General features: G+C 36.4%; 2 protein-coding genes, 1 long non-coding RNA gene, 1 other non-coding gene and 1 pseudogene across 4 annotated transcripts; 3 read left to right on the top strand and 2 right to left on the bottom strand.

Annotated features, from left to right (window-relative positions):
• Positions 1-6,349: 6,349 nt before the first annotated feature.
• Positions 6,350-8,324, bottom strand: LOC107810862 (uncharacterized). The gene is made up of 3 exons (XR_001653762.2): positions 8,188-8,324; positions 8,021-8,077; positions 6,350-6,575 (listed from the first exon to the last, which is right to left on the bottom strand). It is a non-coding gene; the product is annotated as an uncharacterized LOC107810862 (long non-coding RNA).
• LOC107810861 (uncharacterized) lies at positions 6,553-7,672 on the top strand. Its single transcript, XM_016635693.2, has 2 exons — positions 6,553-7,085; positions 7,174-7,672. Exons 1-2 carry the CDS (start codon positions 6,750-6,752, stop codon positions 7,513-7,515), a joined length of 678 nt encoding a protein of 225 aa, XP_016491179.1. The 5' UTR covers positions 6,553-6,749; the 3' UTR covers positions 7,516-7,672.
• A 240-nt stretch (positions 8,325-8,564) lies between the features above and the next one.
• Positions 8,565-8,644, top strand: TRNAL-UAG (transfer RNA leucine (anticodon UAG)). The gene has a single exon. It is a non-coding gene; the product is annotated as a tRNA-Leu (tRNA).
• Positions 8,645-8,703: 59 nt separating this feature from the next.
• LOC107810859 (pyridoxal reductase, chloroplastic) lies at positions 8,704-13,197 on the top strand. The gene is made up of 8 exons (XM_016635690.2): positions 8,704-8,919; positions 9,004-9,232; positions 9,743-9,836; positions 10,090-10,213; positions 10,461-10,562; positions 11,005-11,156; positions 11,267-11,360; positions 12,832-13,197. Exons 1-8 carry the CDS (start codon positions 8,791-8,793, stop codon positions 13,015-13,017), a joined length of 1,110 nt encoding a protein of 369 aa, XP_016491176.1. The 5' UTR covers positions 8,704-8,790; the 3' UTR covers positions 13,018-13,197.
• Positions 13,198-13,296: 99 nt separating this feature from the next.
• Positions 13,297-15,846, bottom strand: LOC107810860 (ubiquitin-ribosomal protein eL40 fusion protein-like; annotated as a pseudogene).
• Positions 15,847-19,572: the final 3,726 nt, after the last annotated feature.

Below are 19,572 nucleotides of genomic sequence, written 5' to 3'. Positions count from 1 at the left end.
CCTTGAGTGAAAGCTTGAATGGCCCAATCGTCGGTGACCGGTGGAAAGTCCATTCGTTCCATTTGAAATCGAGATACAAATTCCCTGAGCATTTCGTTTTCCTTCTGCCTTACCTTGAAAAGATCCGACTTTCTTGTTGCGACTTTAATGGCCCCGGTGTGTGTCTTTGCAAAGGAATCTGCAAGCATAGAAAATGAGTCAATAGAATTAGGCGGTAAATTATGATACCATATCATAGCACCCTTAGATAAAGTCTCCCCAATTTTTTTCAACAAGACGGATTCGATCTCGTCATCTTCCAAGTCATTTCCTTTGATAGCACACGTGTAGGAGGTGACATGTTTATTTGGATCGGTTGTCCTGTTATATTTAGGAATCTCGGGCATACGGAACTTGTTGGAGATCGGCTTTGGATCTGCGTTGGGGGGGGGAAGGTTTTTGTAAAAAAAATTGGAATCTGGAACTTTCAATATTGGTGAATCCCCCGGGATCTAGTTGACCTTGGAATTATAGGTTTCTACCTTCTTATCATTTTCCTCGATCTTCATTTCCCCTGTCTCGATTCGCTTTGTCAGTTCTTCGATCATCTTAATGATAGAAGGGTTGGTTTCCGATTCCTTCTCGCTTGACCTCCTCGAAGCCAATTCGACCATATGTATGATTTTCTGGGATGGCTTGGGTTCGACCCTGCTCGATGTGTGATTCTGATTTTGGAACTGAGCTATTGCTGCCGGTTGGGCTTGCAACATTTTAAAGATTACCCGCGGGCTAATCCCGCCATCTTCACCACCATGCGCATTCTGAGTAGCTGATCGGGTACCCCCATGAACGCTGCTTTCAGGATAGATGGCCACATTTCCATTGATGGCTACATGTGAACTGACGTCGATTGGATCTACAGTCGGAATTGCATCAAGGCCAACAGGGGGTGGAACGTTTCCTGGTGTTCTCATTCTCACCATGGTGGTTGAGATCATTGTCAATATGTTGAGGTGATGACTGAGAGTTTGGCATCTTTTAATCCTGTAATCAAAGACACTTCATAGGACAAGCGTAAAATAATGTGTGTTACGAAGATTTGTACCAGGCAATCACTATTATCCTTAGCCCCACGATGGGTGCCAAACTGTTTACTTAAAGACGGATAACAATTGAATTTATACTGTGGTTTTAAGGACACATGATTTACTTAGCACAAATTGAGAGAAAACATAAATTGACTATGGAATTAACTATAAATATGAATGAAGCAAACCAAATAAAATGTATAGCTTTAATCCTTGAGCTAGACTGCCCTCGAATTAAGTAAATGTTCTACCGGAAAGTATAAACACAATAACAAGAATATTGAGAGCTTAAGAGAAAGTGAATATATTACTTTTGTAACGTGAGTATGATGCCCTTTACAAATGGTTCGGCCCCCTTTATATAGTAGGGGAATCCTATTCTTGGTATAATCCTAAATACAATGAAAAAATCCCATGATTGGCTAATTAATCGGCATCTTCTTGATATGTGCCTGGATTTACGCCGTGATCCTCGTCCCATTGCGGATATTTCTTCTTTCCGTTATTCGGCCTAGTAAACTTCCCTCGATCTCCATCTTATTCGGTCCCAATCTTGGTCGATCTCCATCTCGGTCAGTTTCGGTTTTGGTCGGTCTAAGGATCTCGAGCTTGGCAATCTAATTTCATATCACGGTCCGGTATGACATGGGGTCAGATCTTGGCCTGTCACCTCCGGTCTCGATTAATCATAAAAAGGACGAGCCCGATTTTGATCGTATACAAAGTTTAAGTGGAGTGGGTATATTTTGTAATTATTTTAAAACTGAATAAAGAATGGTAATAAATTTAGATTTCATCGACATTTAGCGTAAATTGCTCAAAATTGTTGTCCGCAGAAGGATCACCATTTAAATTTTGATATCGAAAAAAAAATAATTGGGAAAATAGTCCCCGGCCAGAATTTTAAAACAACCTTAGAATTTTGGGAAGCAAGCCAGATTTTGAACCACCGGGAATTCAATCACAATGCTGAAAATTTTGGCAATCCATCAGGATTTTGCTGACTATCACCATAATTTTTCGGCGCGATAACTTGCTGAAATTTTGGCGAGCATGCTTTTAAATCTGGCGCCTAGCTATGTTTCCAAAACTTCTATTTGAATGTTAAAAAATCAACCGTGGTACAAAAGTATCCTATTTTATTTTTTATTACACACTCAATTTCGGGTCAATCGGAAGTTTCCATTAATTCCTCTTCCGAATTTATTTTTTCAAAGCCTGGCAGTCTAGCCTTTGGTTTAACAAGAAGATGATAATTCGATGTTCTTAATAATACAATGAGACCTTGAGAAAATTTATTTCAATTGGTAACAAATAGATGCAGGAGCAGATTTATTTCAATGGGTACGTAGTAAACACTTGAATTCCGTTTCAATTGTGAATGAATTCTTTATAATTGGAAGTTATTGCTAATATATATTTTGCGCCAAAACCTTCATTATTATACTACTATTTTAAGGATCCTTGGGTAAAATTTTAAACTTTTACCCCAATATTCTAATGGCAAAATACATAAAATGTCACATAACCCTGTAGTCAAATTCTTTTTACACACTTGTTGATTACGAAAATAATTTTACACTAAACATTTCACAAAGTGTGTCTAAAACACTTTGCTCATCTTGTATACTCCATTCTTGTCCAAACATTTTGCTCATCTTGTATACTCCATTCTTATCCCATTTAATAGAAGAATTTACACATGTCCTGTCGGCACGTATGTTAAGGGTTCAATTGCTTTGATCCTTTAATACATCAACATTTCAATAGCTTGACTATGACGAGAAGTTGTCCAAATTAGGTTTGAAAGTGTAATAGTAATCCAAATACAACACCACATTCACTCTCCCTAGTAAACATCACAGAATTGACATAAACCACTCTGGACCACCCCTATTTAATCTTACAATCCTGCACACGAAACTCATGCTACAAGACTGGGATATATATGTAGTACCACCTACAACACTATTAGACTATTTAAAAGAGTTTACACAGTTAGGTCACTTGTAAAATATACAAATGTTTTATCGAATTATTAACTAGAAACGAAGTACCAATTTCGATCTATAATGAGGTTGAGTATCTCACTGGGTGAGTTTCCTGTCTTCCGCAGTTGAGGTGGAAGGTTCAATCATCAATAACGTAACATCCCCTTTCCAGTTTCCACTTCCTGATGTAACTTAAAAAAATTTAAAAAAAATCCGAGCTATAGCCTATAAGTCTACAGGCATATTTTTTTTGAAGTTTGAAATAGTAGAGCTTGTACGTGCCTATTTCAATTTATAAGTCCACAACCTTCCTTATTAAGCTTGAAATCAATCTACTTAATTTGTTATAAACAAAGTTTGAATATGAATTGATTAAGTCAGATAATTAAACAAAAAGTTTAGTATTCCACTTAATTACTTAAAAAAACACATGTCGCTCCAAGAATGTTGAAAATTACATTACAAAAAGCATCTGGTGCATACCCTGCTAATTGAAATGGAAAGACTAATCATGGCCGTTTAGGACAAATTTGGGTGTCATTTTCAAGGAGTTGGTACTAGAAAGAGTAGCAAGAGAGAAGGTGCAATGCACCAACAAAATTTGATAGGTGGGGATAGTTTTATTGACTCCCACAAGCATAGAACTACTAGTTAGGAATAATAAAACTCGGAATAAATATCAACATGTGTGAAGATCACTTTTAACCATGGTCGGAAATTATCAAAATTCAGCAAAAGTATATAAAATTTATATATATATGGCTAAGAGCAATTATACAATGTCATTTTCACAATTAAAAAATCTTAAGGCAATGCAGACCCCTTTTGACAATGACTGTTTTGAACCTGGAGTTTTATCTTTCTCTATTCTTAAAGGTTCCTATATTGAAAAAAAAAAAGGTTCCTACAAAATTCTTTCTTTGTATAAATTTAACATTATCTTGCATCAATTACCAGCAAATCCATTGACAGACTTAAACCTTAGGACATGGTAAGTGAGAAAACTAGCAGCAATAATATTTTCTTTTTTGGGGTCAGTACAAAGAATTCAGAAGTCAATCAAAAGTCTCAAAAGAGAGATTTGTTAAGCCCCACTAAAGAAATACCCACATAAAACAAGATTACATTAAGATAAGTAGATAACTATAATCTCATTCTTTAAGTTCTTGGGTTCATTTGTGTACTTCAGCTATAATATACATCTCTAACATGAATCGTCTAACTTGATATTAAATCCCAGCTCTCTCCCTATCAAGAAAATAGGGCAAAAGGACGTGTCACCACATAGAAATGGAATGTTAACATGTAAGTAATGTAGCATCCAGAAACATTATATTATATTCCTCAAAAATAAGGCCATCCATTTCAACGTAACCAGCCCTTCTCAACAGAGGTGGATTCCACCATAGGTTCGCCGGATTGATTAATTCAATATATATATATATATATATATATATATAGAGGCGGACCCCACAAATTTTGTCCAAATTTTACGAAGACCTTAACTTTTTATTTTTTTTATTTATTTGAAGTCTATTTTTTTTATTAACATTATTCCACAACCAATATAGATATTTGAAAAAGAATAAAATATTTATATTTGATTGAGTGTAACAATTAAACTGCTACTTCATCTTCTAATTGTACTATTTTTCTTGATACTTTTAATTCAGAAAATAAATCTAAAACATCACTATCAAATTGATTATTATGCTTTAAGGAACATTTAATATTTTTCACATTTTCATCATCTAGTGATCTTAGTTTTTACCGCTAAATAGAAAATTAAAAATATTTTTACATGCTTTGAATTGTTCAAATCTATTTGAAGGGAAAAAATAGCCTTGCTACTATGTATAAAAATAATCAACTCTAACGGACACTTCGAAAGATTTTGAGATTTCATTATCAACATTCTCATCAAATTGCCACTTCTTATATATCACACGTTTGCTACAAAAGTTGGGTTCAATATTCATTTAAGTGTAATTTCCTTGGCAAAAATCATAGCAGTTTCATAATCCTTCTTCAAGAAATCAAATTTTTTCACTTCATAAATTTTTTTAACTTATACCGAACCTATTAGGTCTAACAAAAAATGGGGCCTAAAATAGTTATTTTACTTGTTTTATGGAAGGGTTACCCATTATATATAGAGAGAGAGTTAGAGATACACATTTCAGAACTCGTTCTCTCAACTCATAACATACAACGCCTAAACTCTGAATTTGTCACTACTTCTCACCTCCTAACACATGAAGCAAAAAAATAATACAGCAAACCATCGAGCACGTTTATATCTAATAATAACGAATAGCAACTTCACCTACCATTTAGCCATAACTTTTTCCTCACTTAACTCTGGATCGAGCTTATCACAATTGACAAGATTGCTCAGGACACTTTCAAAATTTACAGCTAAAAAAGAAAGATACCATAAATCATATGACACCTGTATATAGTATAGGAGACACTTCAAGTCTAAAGGGCAAATTTCAGGAATCAAAATTCAGCAAAGAATGTTTGGGCAGAAATTAAAATCTTAAATTGGAATCTTGAGTTGAAGTTAAATTCCTAAAGTTGGCTGTTTCTTCCTCCTCATGATTATTAATAATAATACAAGAATCAAAAAGCTATCTCTTTTGTAGCTATTAGGCGACCATATCCATTATCTTACCGTCTTTATGTACAGTCCATTTAATTCATTTACTTCCAAAACGTCTCTCTCCATGTATGTAAAATATGTTACACGTATGTCTGAATACATGCTGAATAGAAGTAACATGATCGTATGCATTTCTACGATCCCACAACAACTGTATAAAACCTTTAATTCTGTCAGAAACATATGAACAATTATCAGCAAAAACTTCTCCAATACTACAAAACAGCACACAAGAAGTGCACACCATCGTACCGGCAGAGACGGAGCTAGCATATTAGGTACGGGTTCAGCGAAACCCAATTATTTGTATTAAATGCTGTTTGTAGCAAAAAGTTCATTAAATGTGTGTGTATATATATAATATTTATTTATTTAATTTAATTACGAATACAGTAACTTTAACTCTGTGCTCTGTCATACCCTTTAAGTGCACAACTCATATTTATATCACACATGTATATGGCTTTAAAAATGGGATCTGAATTCCCCTTTTGTGTACAGAGATTACATGCAAGAGTCAGAGTTGTCATAGTTATCCTTATCCCATACCGATGCTCCTACACTGTTTAAATATCAAGCTGATATCTTGAAGTATGATGATAAATTATAACTTAAAAATTAAAATATCAATGCAACGAGCTTATACTTAAAGGAATTGCCAAAAGGCTGATGGGGAAAGATAACTTAAGACAATAAGTTACTCACTTTGAAAACAAAAACAAAAACCTGGAAGGTATCCCTGAGAATTAAAAAGATATCAAAAAAATATCCAGAAGAGAGAGGTTGGAAAAGGATACACGACAGCTTAGACAATAGGCTTGAATCAACCAGCAAACCAAAAGTCCCAATCACCTGAAAGCAACCACAGGAGATACTTCTCATATAGGTGACTATATATTAGATCAAGACACATATACAACAAGTTTTAAACATAGCTGCCCTGCTAATAAAATATTCTCCATATATCCAGTTGAATACACAATTGACAACAGAACACCTTTCTCTGACTTGGAACTCAACAAAGTAATGGAACCAGAAGAATCTCAAGAACTGGAAAAATCTAAGAGTCCCAACTCCTTAAAGAAGAATACTGAAAATGGTAAAAGGTTTACTGATGAACAAGTCAAGTTGCTTGAGTCCATGTTTAGACTAGAGACAAAGCTTGAGCCAAGAAAGAAGCTGCAGTTGGCAAGAGATCTTGGGCTGCAGCCGCGCCAAGTAGCTATTTGGTTTCAGAATAAAAGGGCTAGATGGAAATCAAAGCAATTAGAGAACGAATATATAGTACTCAAAGCAAAATTTGACCATTTAAACATGCAATTCCAATCCTTGAAGACTGAAAAGGAGAAACTGCTCATTCAGGTATTCTTTTTCATTTTACTTTGTATCCTCTTTTCTAACAGTGAAAGCCAACTTATAGAAGCTAATAAAGATTGTTTTTTTCAAACAGTTGGAGATATTAAATGATCAGCTAGAAAACAACCTTGCTAGAGGCAGCAGAAGCGAAGATTTGAAAGACAATGAAATGTACACAAGCTCAGAAAATGGAGGAACAGACTTAGAGTTGAAAGATAGTCCAGGTTGCTCAAATGCAAGATTTGACCACAAGAGGATAAAGGAAGATCAGGATGATGATACAGCAGAAGAAACAGATAAATACTTCACTCCCAAAGAAGAAGCAGAGTTTTGGAACCTTGAGGAATTAGGAGACAATTCCTTAGAACAGTGGTGTGTTGGCTTAGGTAGCAGCTTCAATCAATCATGTGGAAATTCCAAGTTGTGGGATTTCTGAGCCTCACAGTTGTATAGAAACTCTCTTTTCACAATTAATAGAGTCAGAGTAGTAGGAGAATAGAAGGAGGAATCTATAGCCCAGCTTTCCGTTATATGCTTTTCTATTGTGCCCAAGAATCAGAATTTAGCTTGATAAAAATGATTCTAGTCTTTGAGAGGAGTAGTAACACAAACAGCAGAGGCATTGCTTGTGAATGAACAAGATGCATGCTTTAGTTTTCTCCAAAACTTTTTTGTTGTTCATAAAAAAAGCTTAGAAAATTTGTTGCTGAAAAAATATAATACATGCAATGAGAGAGGAAAAGAGAAAGAAATAAACAAAACAAAAACACCCCCTTTTTCTTGGGGTGTGACTTTAATCAGACAAAAGAGACATACTCGGTCTTCAAATTGCCCATTACACTAGATTTTTATAGTAAGTTATGTAAATGAAATTCCTAAAGTGCGATACAACTGCTAACCATATAAAATCACCAGAGTAGAAACATGTATTACGGATGTACCTCTATTAGTCTGAAGCTGCAGCAAATGATTTTAATTGAGTGCATAGAACTTCAATTCTGGAACAAGTGACGGTTAATACAATAACAATCACTCTGAGCAAAATGTAAAAACAAGGAACAGAAAATTGAAGGAAAAGGACTGCTGGGTATTTACTGGTTAGGCTCACCATCATTAGATATTCCTCCTTCTCTTTTCAGTGTGGCGTTTTTCCCAGTCATCCCTCCATTAGGTAAGTAATTAAAAAGTAGGAACGATAGAGATTCAGTTTTGTCTAAGAAAAGAGGGGATTAATATACTGCAAATTGCATTGCGACACACACATAATCGACTTAAATAAGAAAGGCAAGTAAGTAATCAACAAATTCTTGAAAGCTAGAGTCACCAATTAGGTAAATTCTCAACTGGAAGACGTATGGTTTCAGCACAAAAAACTTAATGGTACGGTGCAGAAGATCCAACAGGAAGAAACCGGGAAAAAATGGCTGCTCTTTTTGTGGAATCACTACGTTAAATAAAACTAGAAGACAGGTATTAAAATATAACGACGGTTTGGCCGAGTGGTCTAAGGCGCCAGATTTAGGCTCTGGTCCGAAAGGGCGTGGGTTCAAATCCCACAGCCGTCAACTTTTTTTCCTTTTTTTTTTTTTTTTTGGATTATTATCTATAGCGTTTTTCAGCTTAAAATTCTCGGTTTATCCAAATTCATCTGACGGTCGAACAACCTCTTATCAGTTATCAGCATCCTTTCTCACCCTAAGCTCACAGAGCAATGGCTCGCTCGCTTCCAGGATCAAAATCAATTTCTTACTTCAGATGTAGTAGTCCCACAAATGATGCTGTTCCATCCTCCTCTGTTTTCAAATCCCTCAAAATTCCCCGTTTCTGGCCATGGCAAAAGGTACTTTCTTCAATGTACTATTTCATCCCCTTTTGCTAGTTTCATGAATTGGGAAAATCAAGGTTAATTGAGTTGAATTAATAGGTAAAGATGGGACCTTTGACAGTATCTCCAATGGGGTTTGGTACTTGGGCATGGGGAAATCAGCTTCTCTGGGGTTATCAAGATTCTATGGACTCTGAACTTCAGCGCACTTTCAATCTTGCTGTGGAGAATGGCATCAACTTATTTGATACGGCTGATTCTTATGGGACTGGAAGGTTAAATGGACAAAGTGAGAAACTTCTCGGAAAATTCATTCGTGAGTTTCCAGGTGATATTGCTTTGTCCTCTTTTGAGCATTTCATGGACTAATTCATTAGAAAGTTTGAATAGCCAAATCAGATACTTATGAATTATTCTCTTCAGGAAGTAGGCTTAGTTACATTGCCAATTCATATGATCCTATCTTAAGACACGTTTGTTTCACAGTGAAATTCTTAGTTGTTTCACATTTATGGAAACATAGAGCAGCACTGAATTTCGTTTAGCTCCCAACTTTTCTTGTTTAATTTTGTATGTTGTCTCGAAGATTTGTTTGGTGCTCTCATAAATTATGTAAACCTGTGACATTCTTTAACTTCGAGTTACATGGTACCTTCGACTGACATAATAGGAAGAGAAGCAGAAAAGGGATAATAGCTATGCTCACCTGCAGGGTGGACTGACTGTTGGACTGCTCTTTGAGCATTTGGTGCTCATTACATATATCAAGGCTACCCAATTCTAATGGCAGTGGACATTCTTTTTTGTTTTCTAAGTTTTTGACTGCTCATGTTTTCAGGAGACAAGCAAGTAAAGAATGACATTGTGATTGCAACAAAGTTTGCAGCATACCCATGGCGTCTAACACCTGGACAATTTGTGAATGCTTGCAAGTATTGCCCTATCCTCATTTCTTTTGATCATACTGATAATCCGATTATCAAAACTCCAGTTTTATAGGGAAAATATATCTATATTTTCACTCGATCAAAATTACATGTTTGTCGGAAGTGCACTAATTTACATTATCTACTCCTTTATCTGGTATAACAAACTTTTAAGAGTACTGCAGAAGACATTAGCCTCATTATTTAGCTGTTTCATATGAACCAACAAGATGCTTTCTTAATTAGAACTTTGTGTCAGGTCTTCTCTGGATAGGATGCAAATTGAGCAAATTGGAATAGGACAATTGCACTGGTCAACTGCAAATTATGCACCTCTGCAGGAACGAGCACTTTGGGATGGTTTAGTTGCCATGTACGAGAAGGTTACTAATAACTCAAAGTATTTATTTAGAATCTCGTTCATTGTTTGACCATTTAGTGTGAGGGGAGATCAAAGTTGTGGTGTCATTCTGTCACTTGTACAAATGCTTCTGACTCTACTTTCGGCTAAATCTGGTCTTGATTATCACTAATGGATAAAGTACCTGATAGATTCATATTGTTGCACAATTTTTCTCTCGTGTAGGGTTTAGTTTGTGCAGTTGGGGTGACAATTTTTCTCTCGTGTAGGGTTTAGTTCGTGCAGTTGGGGTGAGCAACTATGGACCAAAGCAGCTGCTGAAAATACACAAATATCTTGATGACCGAGGAGTTCCTTTGCGCTCAGCCCAGGTGCCTGAGTCTTTTTCCTACTTTACTATGAAGTATGCAGTTAACTTTCTCTTCAGAAGCAAATACAATATTTTATGTACGATGCCCAAGTTAGATATACACTGAGTGTGGAATTCTATGTTGTTTAAAAGAGGTAACAGCCAACAATGTGTTATTTCTGGGAAGTCTAAAGATAATGAAGACAATCTGCTCTAATGGGACAAACTTACCCGGTACTTGTGCTAGTAGAAGGTAGCAGGTATACGGTGGATTTGTTGAGGCCGCGCAAGCTAGCCTTGATATCACCATTATTCAAAAAAAGAAAAAGAGAAACAACCACCTCTGATGTTCAAGCATTTTTAGCACTCATCAAATTCCATATCACCAGATTGTACTTAAATTGCTTCAAGTCGTTGCGCGCTTTAGTGCCACAATCTTAATCCTGTGACCTCTCCAACATCAGGTACAATTTTCATTGCTGAGTATGGGAAATGATCAATTGGAGATGAAAAATGTATGTGATTCTCTAGGCATACGGGTCATAGCATACAGTCCTCTTGGTCTTGGTATGCTCACTGGGAAATATACACCCTCAAATCTTCCACCTGGGCCAAGGTACGCACTCTCAATTTCTTCTCAAGTTTTAATTTTTCTAACTAGTAAATGAGCAGGTATAGCTCAAGCTACTATTTGATACTTTTCTCAACGTAAAACATCACTTGTAGGGGACTACTCTTTAGACAAATTCTACCTGGATTGGAGCCATTACTTACCTCACTGAAAGAAATAGCTCAACGACGTCGGAAAACAATACCACAGGTAAACGCTTTTTGAAATTTTAGTGGAATGCTCTTCCATCTGTATTATGATACTTTCTATTCAGCTCTTTAATACAGACAAGCAGGGCACTGTAATCTCACTGCTGGTTCAGTATTCTCATCTAGTAGGCCTTTCATATAGTATTGGTGTTTGAAATAATGAAAAGCATTATTCTGGAGTTATTTCACATCTTGCATTTTAAGCTCCTGAGTAGCGATCTAAGAACTGTTTGCTCTCGTGCAGAAGTTTAGTCCATTCAGGCTGTTAATTTAGTAGGATTTTTCTGAGCCTTGTGAAAGTATAGTTTGTCTTTACTAAAATTTACTTCCTTTAACCTGGCCTTGACATTACTCGTGTATACCCACAAAAAGCAGTTGGTATGTACTTAAGGTCATTTTTCATACTCACATTGTTTGTCAAAGCTACAACCCTTAGTCCACAAAGTTTAGAAAGAATCTAGTACTCCCTGTTTCTCTTTACTCCAGACTCCATGGCATTGATCTTAACAGTTTGAGTCTGTTTCCTCACTCACAATTTGTTAAATTTGAAGATACATGTCAAAAGGAAATACACCGCGTTTCTTTTGTGCTAATAAAGTATGCTTTCATCAGCTCTCTTTCAAATGCTATAACACTTAAGCAGAGTGTATTATCAATCAATATCATCTACTGCAATGAATTGTTCTTTCTTTTATTTTGCTTCACTACCTATCCGGTATTAGTCCCTTCATGCAATTAAGTCTAAATTTATCACCAACGCTGTCTGCTTGCCAGAGTACTGCTTTCTCAAGTACTTTATTCGTGATTAGGGAAAGTTCTCACTGAAGGATGTGAAGGATGAAAGGTTGCAAAATAGGCTGACTTTTTGGTGGAGATAGATTCAACATATGTTTCCCTTAAAAGAATCCGTAACCAGACGAGCAACACCACAAAACTAGAGTGGGAAAATATGGTCAAAGTCCTTAGTCTTTCTAGATATAGATGCATCTAACTTGTGAAGCAAAAACAAAACAAAAAAAACTGGAACTTGAGGAGAATAGGTTCTCAACAAAGAATTTTAATCTGTTCACAGACAATATTGATTAACAGCTGAATTCAAGGTTCTTCCCTTTCATTTGCTTCCCCATTCTTCGTCTATTTTTTCTTTTTCTTTTTGGTAGTAGCGAATAGGATATCATATTGCTAGACGGACCGAGTATCTCTAGTCTATCTATGACGTTTTCGACATAGAGCATTGTTTGGAAAACAAACGTACATCAGTTTTGAACCCTCCTGCAGGATATACCATGGCTGAATTATAAGAGTATTCCAGCAGAAGCTGACCACTTTACCTCTCAATTTCTAGAAATAAGAGAACTGTTTACTCTTGCTCTAATTCATTCATATTTTTCAAAAACTCTGTGCTCCGATATTACTATTGCATGTTGGTAGTTATTTTTTTCGCAGGCAAGTAACATAGAGTTGCATTGCAGATAGCTATCAACTGGTGTATATCCAAGGGTACAATTCCTATCCCTGGAGTCAAGTCTGTAAAACAAGCTGAAGAGAATTTAGGAGCCCTTGGTTGGCAACTCACTTCTGATGAATTGCTCCAATTAGAATACGCGGCTCTTGATTCTCCACGCAAGATGATCCAAAACGTATTTCAGACAAAGTGATAACTTCTCCACATAATGGATACGTTTAGGATGATATACTAGGAGAAGGCAGCAATCGAGTTAAAGGATACCAATGTACACATCTGGATCATTTTCACATATTCATTTGCTCTTTAGAGGGGCATTTTCTCAAAAATGTGTAAATTTTAGATATCTATCAAAGCTGAGCGTTGGGTCACAACACACGTATCAACATTTCCTCGAGTAGTCTCAGATACTACTGGTAAGAACAGAAACAGGGCCACAGAAGATAACAAATAAAAACACGGCTCATAATCATACCAAACTCAAAATGAGCACTAAATTCTTTTTGTAAATGAAACTGAAGTTGAAACAAATGTGTGCTGCAGTTAAACAGACAACAATAGAGCCACCAAAATGTGAGCTAAGCAAAGAACTACAAAATCATGCAATTGGCATAGCATCTAGACAGCAAATGCAACCTCCTGTTTACTTGATCTTCTTCTTTGGCCTCAACTGCAAAGCAAGTAACGAAAGAAATCATCAAATGTATGGAGACTCAAGTTGAACATACATGATAGAAAATGTTGCAGAAACTCAAGAAGATACCTGGTTGCTATGGCCACATTTCTTCTTCCTGCAGTTTACGGCATGAGGATGCAGACGGGCATAGCACCTGTAGCGAAAACATGAGTATACACCAGAGTGCTGGATAAATGGATGGCATAAAAAACACAACTCCACATGCACATTTCTATTTCACCACTGCAAACATAAAAGCAAAGCACTAGATGGAAAGGACCTTGGCGAGCACTCAAAATTTATGTGCAATAATCATTGAGCCATCAAATGATATAACAACATACCCAGTATATCCTCATAAGTGGGGTCTGGGGAGGGTAGTATGTACGCAGTCCTTACCCCTACCTTGTGAAGATAGAGAGGCTGTCTCTGGAAGACCCTAGGCTCAATAAAGTAAAATCACAACAATAATGACAAAGAACTTCGAAAAACGAAATAGTGACAACAAGAAAAAATAAAAATGAAGCAAAGGAAACATCAAGTAATAATATCGATCTAAAAATAGGGAACACAAGAATAACACTAGTACTACAACTAGGGAAGGAAGTACGGGTTTGGAAAGAAAATACGCTCGACTACCAACTAACTTACAACCCTAATCTTCGACCTCCACACCCTCCTATCGAGGATTATGTCCTCGATAAGTTGAAGATGTGTCATGTCCTGTCTGATCACCTCTCCCCAATATTTCTTTGGTCTACCACGCCCCATCCTTAAACCTGTTATAGCCAATCTCTCACGCCTCCTCAGAGGGAGTCTCAATCGATCTTTTCTAGGATTCCTTATCACGCCACACATGGAGATCTTTCCATTGATAGATCAGTCTTGAACATCTCCATTCCTAATCCTATCCCTCCTAGTATGACCACACGTCCATTTCAGCATCCTCGCCTCCGCAACTTTTAGCTTCTGAACATGAGAAGTCTTGACTGGCCAACAGTCCGCCCCATACAACATGATCAGTCAAGCCACTACTCTGTAAAACTTTCCTTTAACAATGACAAAAGTGAGAACTAACCTGTCAACATTTTCTTGAGTGAACGACAAATGTACACCATATTACCATTTCAAAATAAAATTACACTATATTCTAGCAAATGTCTTCTCATGCTAACTTTGTATCATATCTATATAAATGGTAAAACATAAATGAGTGTAATAGAACAGCTATAGTGGAAGATCTAGAAACAGGGTTCATAGGTAGATAATATTTGGTAGTTTTTTATACATCAGATACCCTCTAAGAACCTTAACTTTTCCTTCAGCTAAGCACGAAGCAGCTTTAATAATGTTAGTTTCGCATTCAGGGTGCAGCTCCACCACAGAGGTTTTTTGGACTAAACCCCACCCACAGCTTCAAAACACCATCTTTCAACATTATTCCATTTCATCCCCATGATAAAAGTTTATATTCACTATCAGGAGCAAGTTAGGACAATGACACACAAATGGCATCCAAGCTTACTGGCCATCTTAAAGAGTTGATGTTTAAGTGAAAATATTACATCTTCTGAAAGCATTTACTTTCACTGGGCTCTAAAGGAACATAAAGAACCAATACATATACTTAACAGTTTCGATTCCTGACATGTAGAGTTCAGCAAATGATCGAGATAAGTAAATGAAACTCAAAGCTGCGTTGTTCAGCGGAGAACTTACTTGCGGCAAATCATCTTATCCTGGTTGTATTTCCTGGCCAAGGCCATAAGAGACGGTTCAATGATTCCCTCCACGGAGCCTCAGGACAAGATGCAGAGTCGACTCTGTTTTATACAAAAGATATTAACTAAAAAAACAAGCTAACAATAAAACAATTGCTTATATTGCAAACTTTTTATCGAACACAAACCTTTTTGGATATTATAATCAGCCAGTGTACGCCCATCTTCAAGCTGTTTACCAGCAAAGATCAATCGCTGCTGGTCCGGTGGAATACCTAGAAACGAGCCCATGAATTCATATAAGAGATGCCCACTATTGCTAAATTGATTTAATTTCATTTGGATACCATTTCATTTCCAGAGCTCAAATATGAGAAGCAATTAAACTTAAGAAAATAGAAACTTTAACAGGTGAATTACCTTCCTTGTCCTGAATCTTGGCCTTGACATTGTCGATGGTATCGCTGGATTCGACTTCAAGGGTGATGGTCTTCCCCGTTAGGGTTTTCGCGAAGATCTGCATCTTATCTCTCCCATAACTGGAACTTCCGCGATGGGGTTGCAGCCTTTTTTTTCCTTCAGGAAGCTTATATTGGTGATTTTTAGGGTTTAGGAGTTTTCTCATCGAGGGAAACGACATCCTATACGTGTGTTAAATCTAAGCGTAAATTTCATTTAATGTCTGCATGCATAGATCTTAAAAATAGGTTCACCTCCATGTACATTTAAACGTCACAAATTAGGCTGTAGAACTTCAGATATAGTTACACTTGCTTTTTTTGTAGTTTGGGCATCGCAATCTATTGGGAAAATATTGTGCAATATTTTATTTTTCTTTCTTATTTCTTGGTATATTGGTATAGAAAAATATGTCTGGTAAAAGAGTCTTATAGTTGTAGTTTTCCATATAAAGAATTGTATCTAATTTAGGATTGTTCGGTATCTTTTTGTATATATATCCTTCCTTGTGAATGAAAGAGGCTGCCTTGAAACCCCAATTTTTCTTGTAGTTTTTTCATGGTATCAGAGCCATGGCTCCTAAAGAAGAAGAAACCTCTAGTTCTAACAAGAAAACTACGAGCCTGTATATACTGAATTCAGATGATAACATGGGTAATATTATTACCCAAGTGCGGAGAGGAAAACTATTATGAATGAGCGTTAGCCGTTCGGACTGCTATCAGGTCCAAGAAAAAATATGGGTTCATTGATGAAATTGTTAAACAACCAGAAAAAGATTCTACCGATATTGAAGATCGGTGGACTGTAAATTCAATGTTGGTTTCCTAGATTTTCAACATATTATCGAACCCAAGCTTCACTCAACCATATCTCAAATGGAGAATGTGAAAGACTTGTGGGAGAATATTAAGCAGCGACTCTCTGTTGAAAATGGTGCTAGAGTGCAACAATTGAAATTAGATCTTGCAAATTGCAAGCAAGATGGGCAGAACATAGTTGCATGTTATGGTCCACTCAAGATGATTTGGGATAAACTGACCAACTATGATCAGATTCCAATTTGTAGATGTGGTGGATGAAAATGCAATCTCACTGCAGAACTAGAAACAAAACGTGAAAAAGAATAGTGCGTTCCAATATACTAAGTCGAGAATCGTTGCCGAATTTGAACGGATTCTACTCAAGGATTATTCAACAAGAACGTGTGATGTCGATGACTCGAACTAAGGGAGAAAATGGGACTCCCATGAGATTTGCAGTGCAAGTTGGTAGTCGAAGTTCATAGGGAATGAAGGGGATAAAAACCACAGGACATGAACCGAGTACATATGCATATGCAATAAAAAGGAATGCTGGAGATAGACTATGAAATACATAAAAGAGAATACTACATGGACAATAGATATACAAAATGCATGCCTCTACGGAGACTTAGACGAAGAGGTATACATGAAAATGCCTCATGTCTTCGTTTCTCCAACACTAGGTAAGGTGTGTCACCTTCAAAAATCACTATATGAATTGCGACAAGCACCTCGATACTGGTTTGCTAAACTAGCTGCTTCGTTAAAAGGGTATGGATTCAAACAATCTTGTTCAGATTACTCTTTATTCACATTTCGAGATGGTTCGGTTCAATTAAATATTCTCATCTATGTGGATGATCTCATTATTTCTGTTAATGATAAGACATCAATACAAAAATTCAAAGATTATTTGAATAGATGTTTTCATATAAAGGACCTGGGGAGATTGAAATACTTTCTTGGTATTGAAGTGGCACGCAATCCAGATGGTATTTTCTTGTGTCAACGTAAGTATGATTTGGATATTATATCTAAGGCTGGTTTGCCTGCTGCTAAACCAGCCAATACTCATCTTGAACAAACAAGCTAGCTCTAGCTACGGGAGATGACACTGATGATCCCAGCCAGTTTCGACGACTGGTTGGGCGGCTTATTTACTTGACAATTACTAACCCTGAATTATCATATCGAGTGCATATTCTAGCTCAATTTATGCAACATCCGAAGAAAAAATATTTAGATGCAACAATGAGGGTTGTGTGTTATTTGAAGTGGAGTCCTGGTCCAGGTATTCTGCTTAGAGCCAATTGTGATTTGCGATTGTATGCTTATATGACTCATATTGGGCTGGTTGTCCATTGACTCGACATTCCTTGACCGGATATTTTGTTCTCTTGGAAAATTCACATATTTCTTGAAAAACTAAGAAGCAACACATAATGTCTCATTCATTTGTCGGAGCTGAATACCGCTCTATGACCATTACGGTTTGCGAACTTAAATGGTTAAAGGGGCTGTCGGCTTCACTTGGTGTTAATCATTCTGATCCTACACGTTTGCATTATGACAGCCAATCAGCTTTGCATATTGCTGCTAATCACGTTTATCATGAAAGAATGAATCACATTGAAGTGGATTGTCATTTCATTCGTGATGAGATTTAAATTGGAAATATTCAGATTGCCTTTGTGAAATCCTCTATGCAACCTGCTGATGTGTTTTCAAAAGCTTTGGAAAAGGATCGATTTGAATTCCTACTCTGCAAGTTGGGCATTTTCCATCATCATGCTCCAACTTGGGAGGGAGGGGGGTAATTCAGAAAATATTGTGCAATATTTTATTTTTCTTTTTATTTCTTGGTATATTTGGTATAGAAAGATATGCTTTATAAAAGAGTCTTATAGCTGTAGTTTTTCATATAAAGAATTGTATCTAATTTAAGATTGCTCTGTATCTTTTTGTATATATATCCTTCCTTGTGTAGGAAAGAGGCAAACTTGAAATCCCAATATTTCTTTGTAATTTTTTGGCAAAATACATACTTTACCCATCGACTTTGTCCCCAAATCCCTCGTATACACCTGTTAAAGACAGGAATAATATTACACACCAAAATTTTTAAAGGTGTGTCAATTACACACCACTTCGGTGTTTGACCACATCTGCTTAAAGATTGTTATTACACGCGCTAATCAGCGTCTGACACGTGTCATAAATCGGAAAAAAAAAACTGAAAAAAACCCTGCCCCCCACGCCCACTCCTCATCTTCCCAAAGAAAAAAATACCGAAAAAGCCCCACCCCCTCCTAATCTCCCCAACCCCATCATCTTCTCCACCACCCCATACTACCACCAACCCTTCCACTACAAGCACATTCTTATCCAACTATAAATTCAACTCTTTGCCCGATTTTCAACAAGTTTTAACAACATCCATCACAAATCCTTGTAGAAAATTCAAAATCAAGCTCAAACCCAAAGCTTCAAACTTGTTAATGGCGTTTTTTAAATTTTATCAAAATTAATCTCCTAAGTAAATTTTTATTCAACAATAATCACGAATTCAAACTAATTTTCTAGGTCATGGAATACCAAAATCAACAAGACCCGATTAAATTTTCAAGCTTTTTCAAATGGTCAATAATGGTATTTTTACAAGACCCAATAGCTCCTCTTTTCTTCTTCTTTTTCTTTTTCTTCTTAGTCATGGGGGTTGAAGATATGAAATATGAGGAATAGACAAAACTAGGATGGAGGTTGGGGAAGAAGACGAAGGGTGTGGGGGTAGAGAACGCTGGAGTGTTGGTTGGGGAAGAAGACATGAGTTATTTTTTTCTTTAATTTGGAAAGAAAATAGTTAAAAAGGAAAAAATAAAAAAACTTAATTTCAGATGAATTTTGTAGTTTTCACGCACCTCTTTTATGTGTAATACACGCGTGTGACACATGGAAAAAGAGGTGTGTAATTGACACACTTTTAAAAGTTTTGGTGTGTAATATTATTCTCGTATTTAACAGGTGTGTAAAAGAGATTTGAGTACAAGATCGATGGGTAAAATATGTATTTTGCCTAATTTTTTTCG

This window comes from Nicotiana tabacum, chromosome 6 (assembly GCF_000715075.1).
Source record: "Nicotiana tabacum cultivar K326 chromosome 6, ASM71507v2, whole genome shotgun sequence".
Classification (NCBI taxonomy): Eukaryota; Viridiplantae; Streptophyta; class Magnoliopsida; order Solanales; family Solanaceae; genus Nicotiana; species Nicotiana tabacum.
This window is presented reverse-complemented; position numbering and strand designations above follow the sequence as displayed.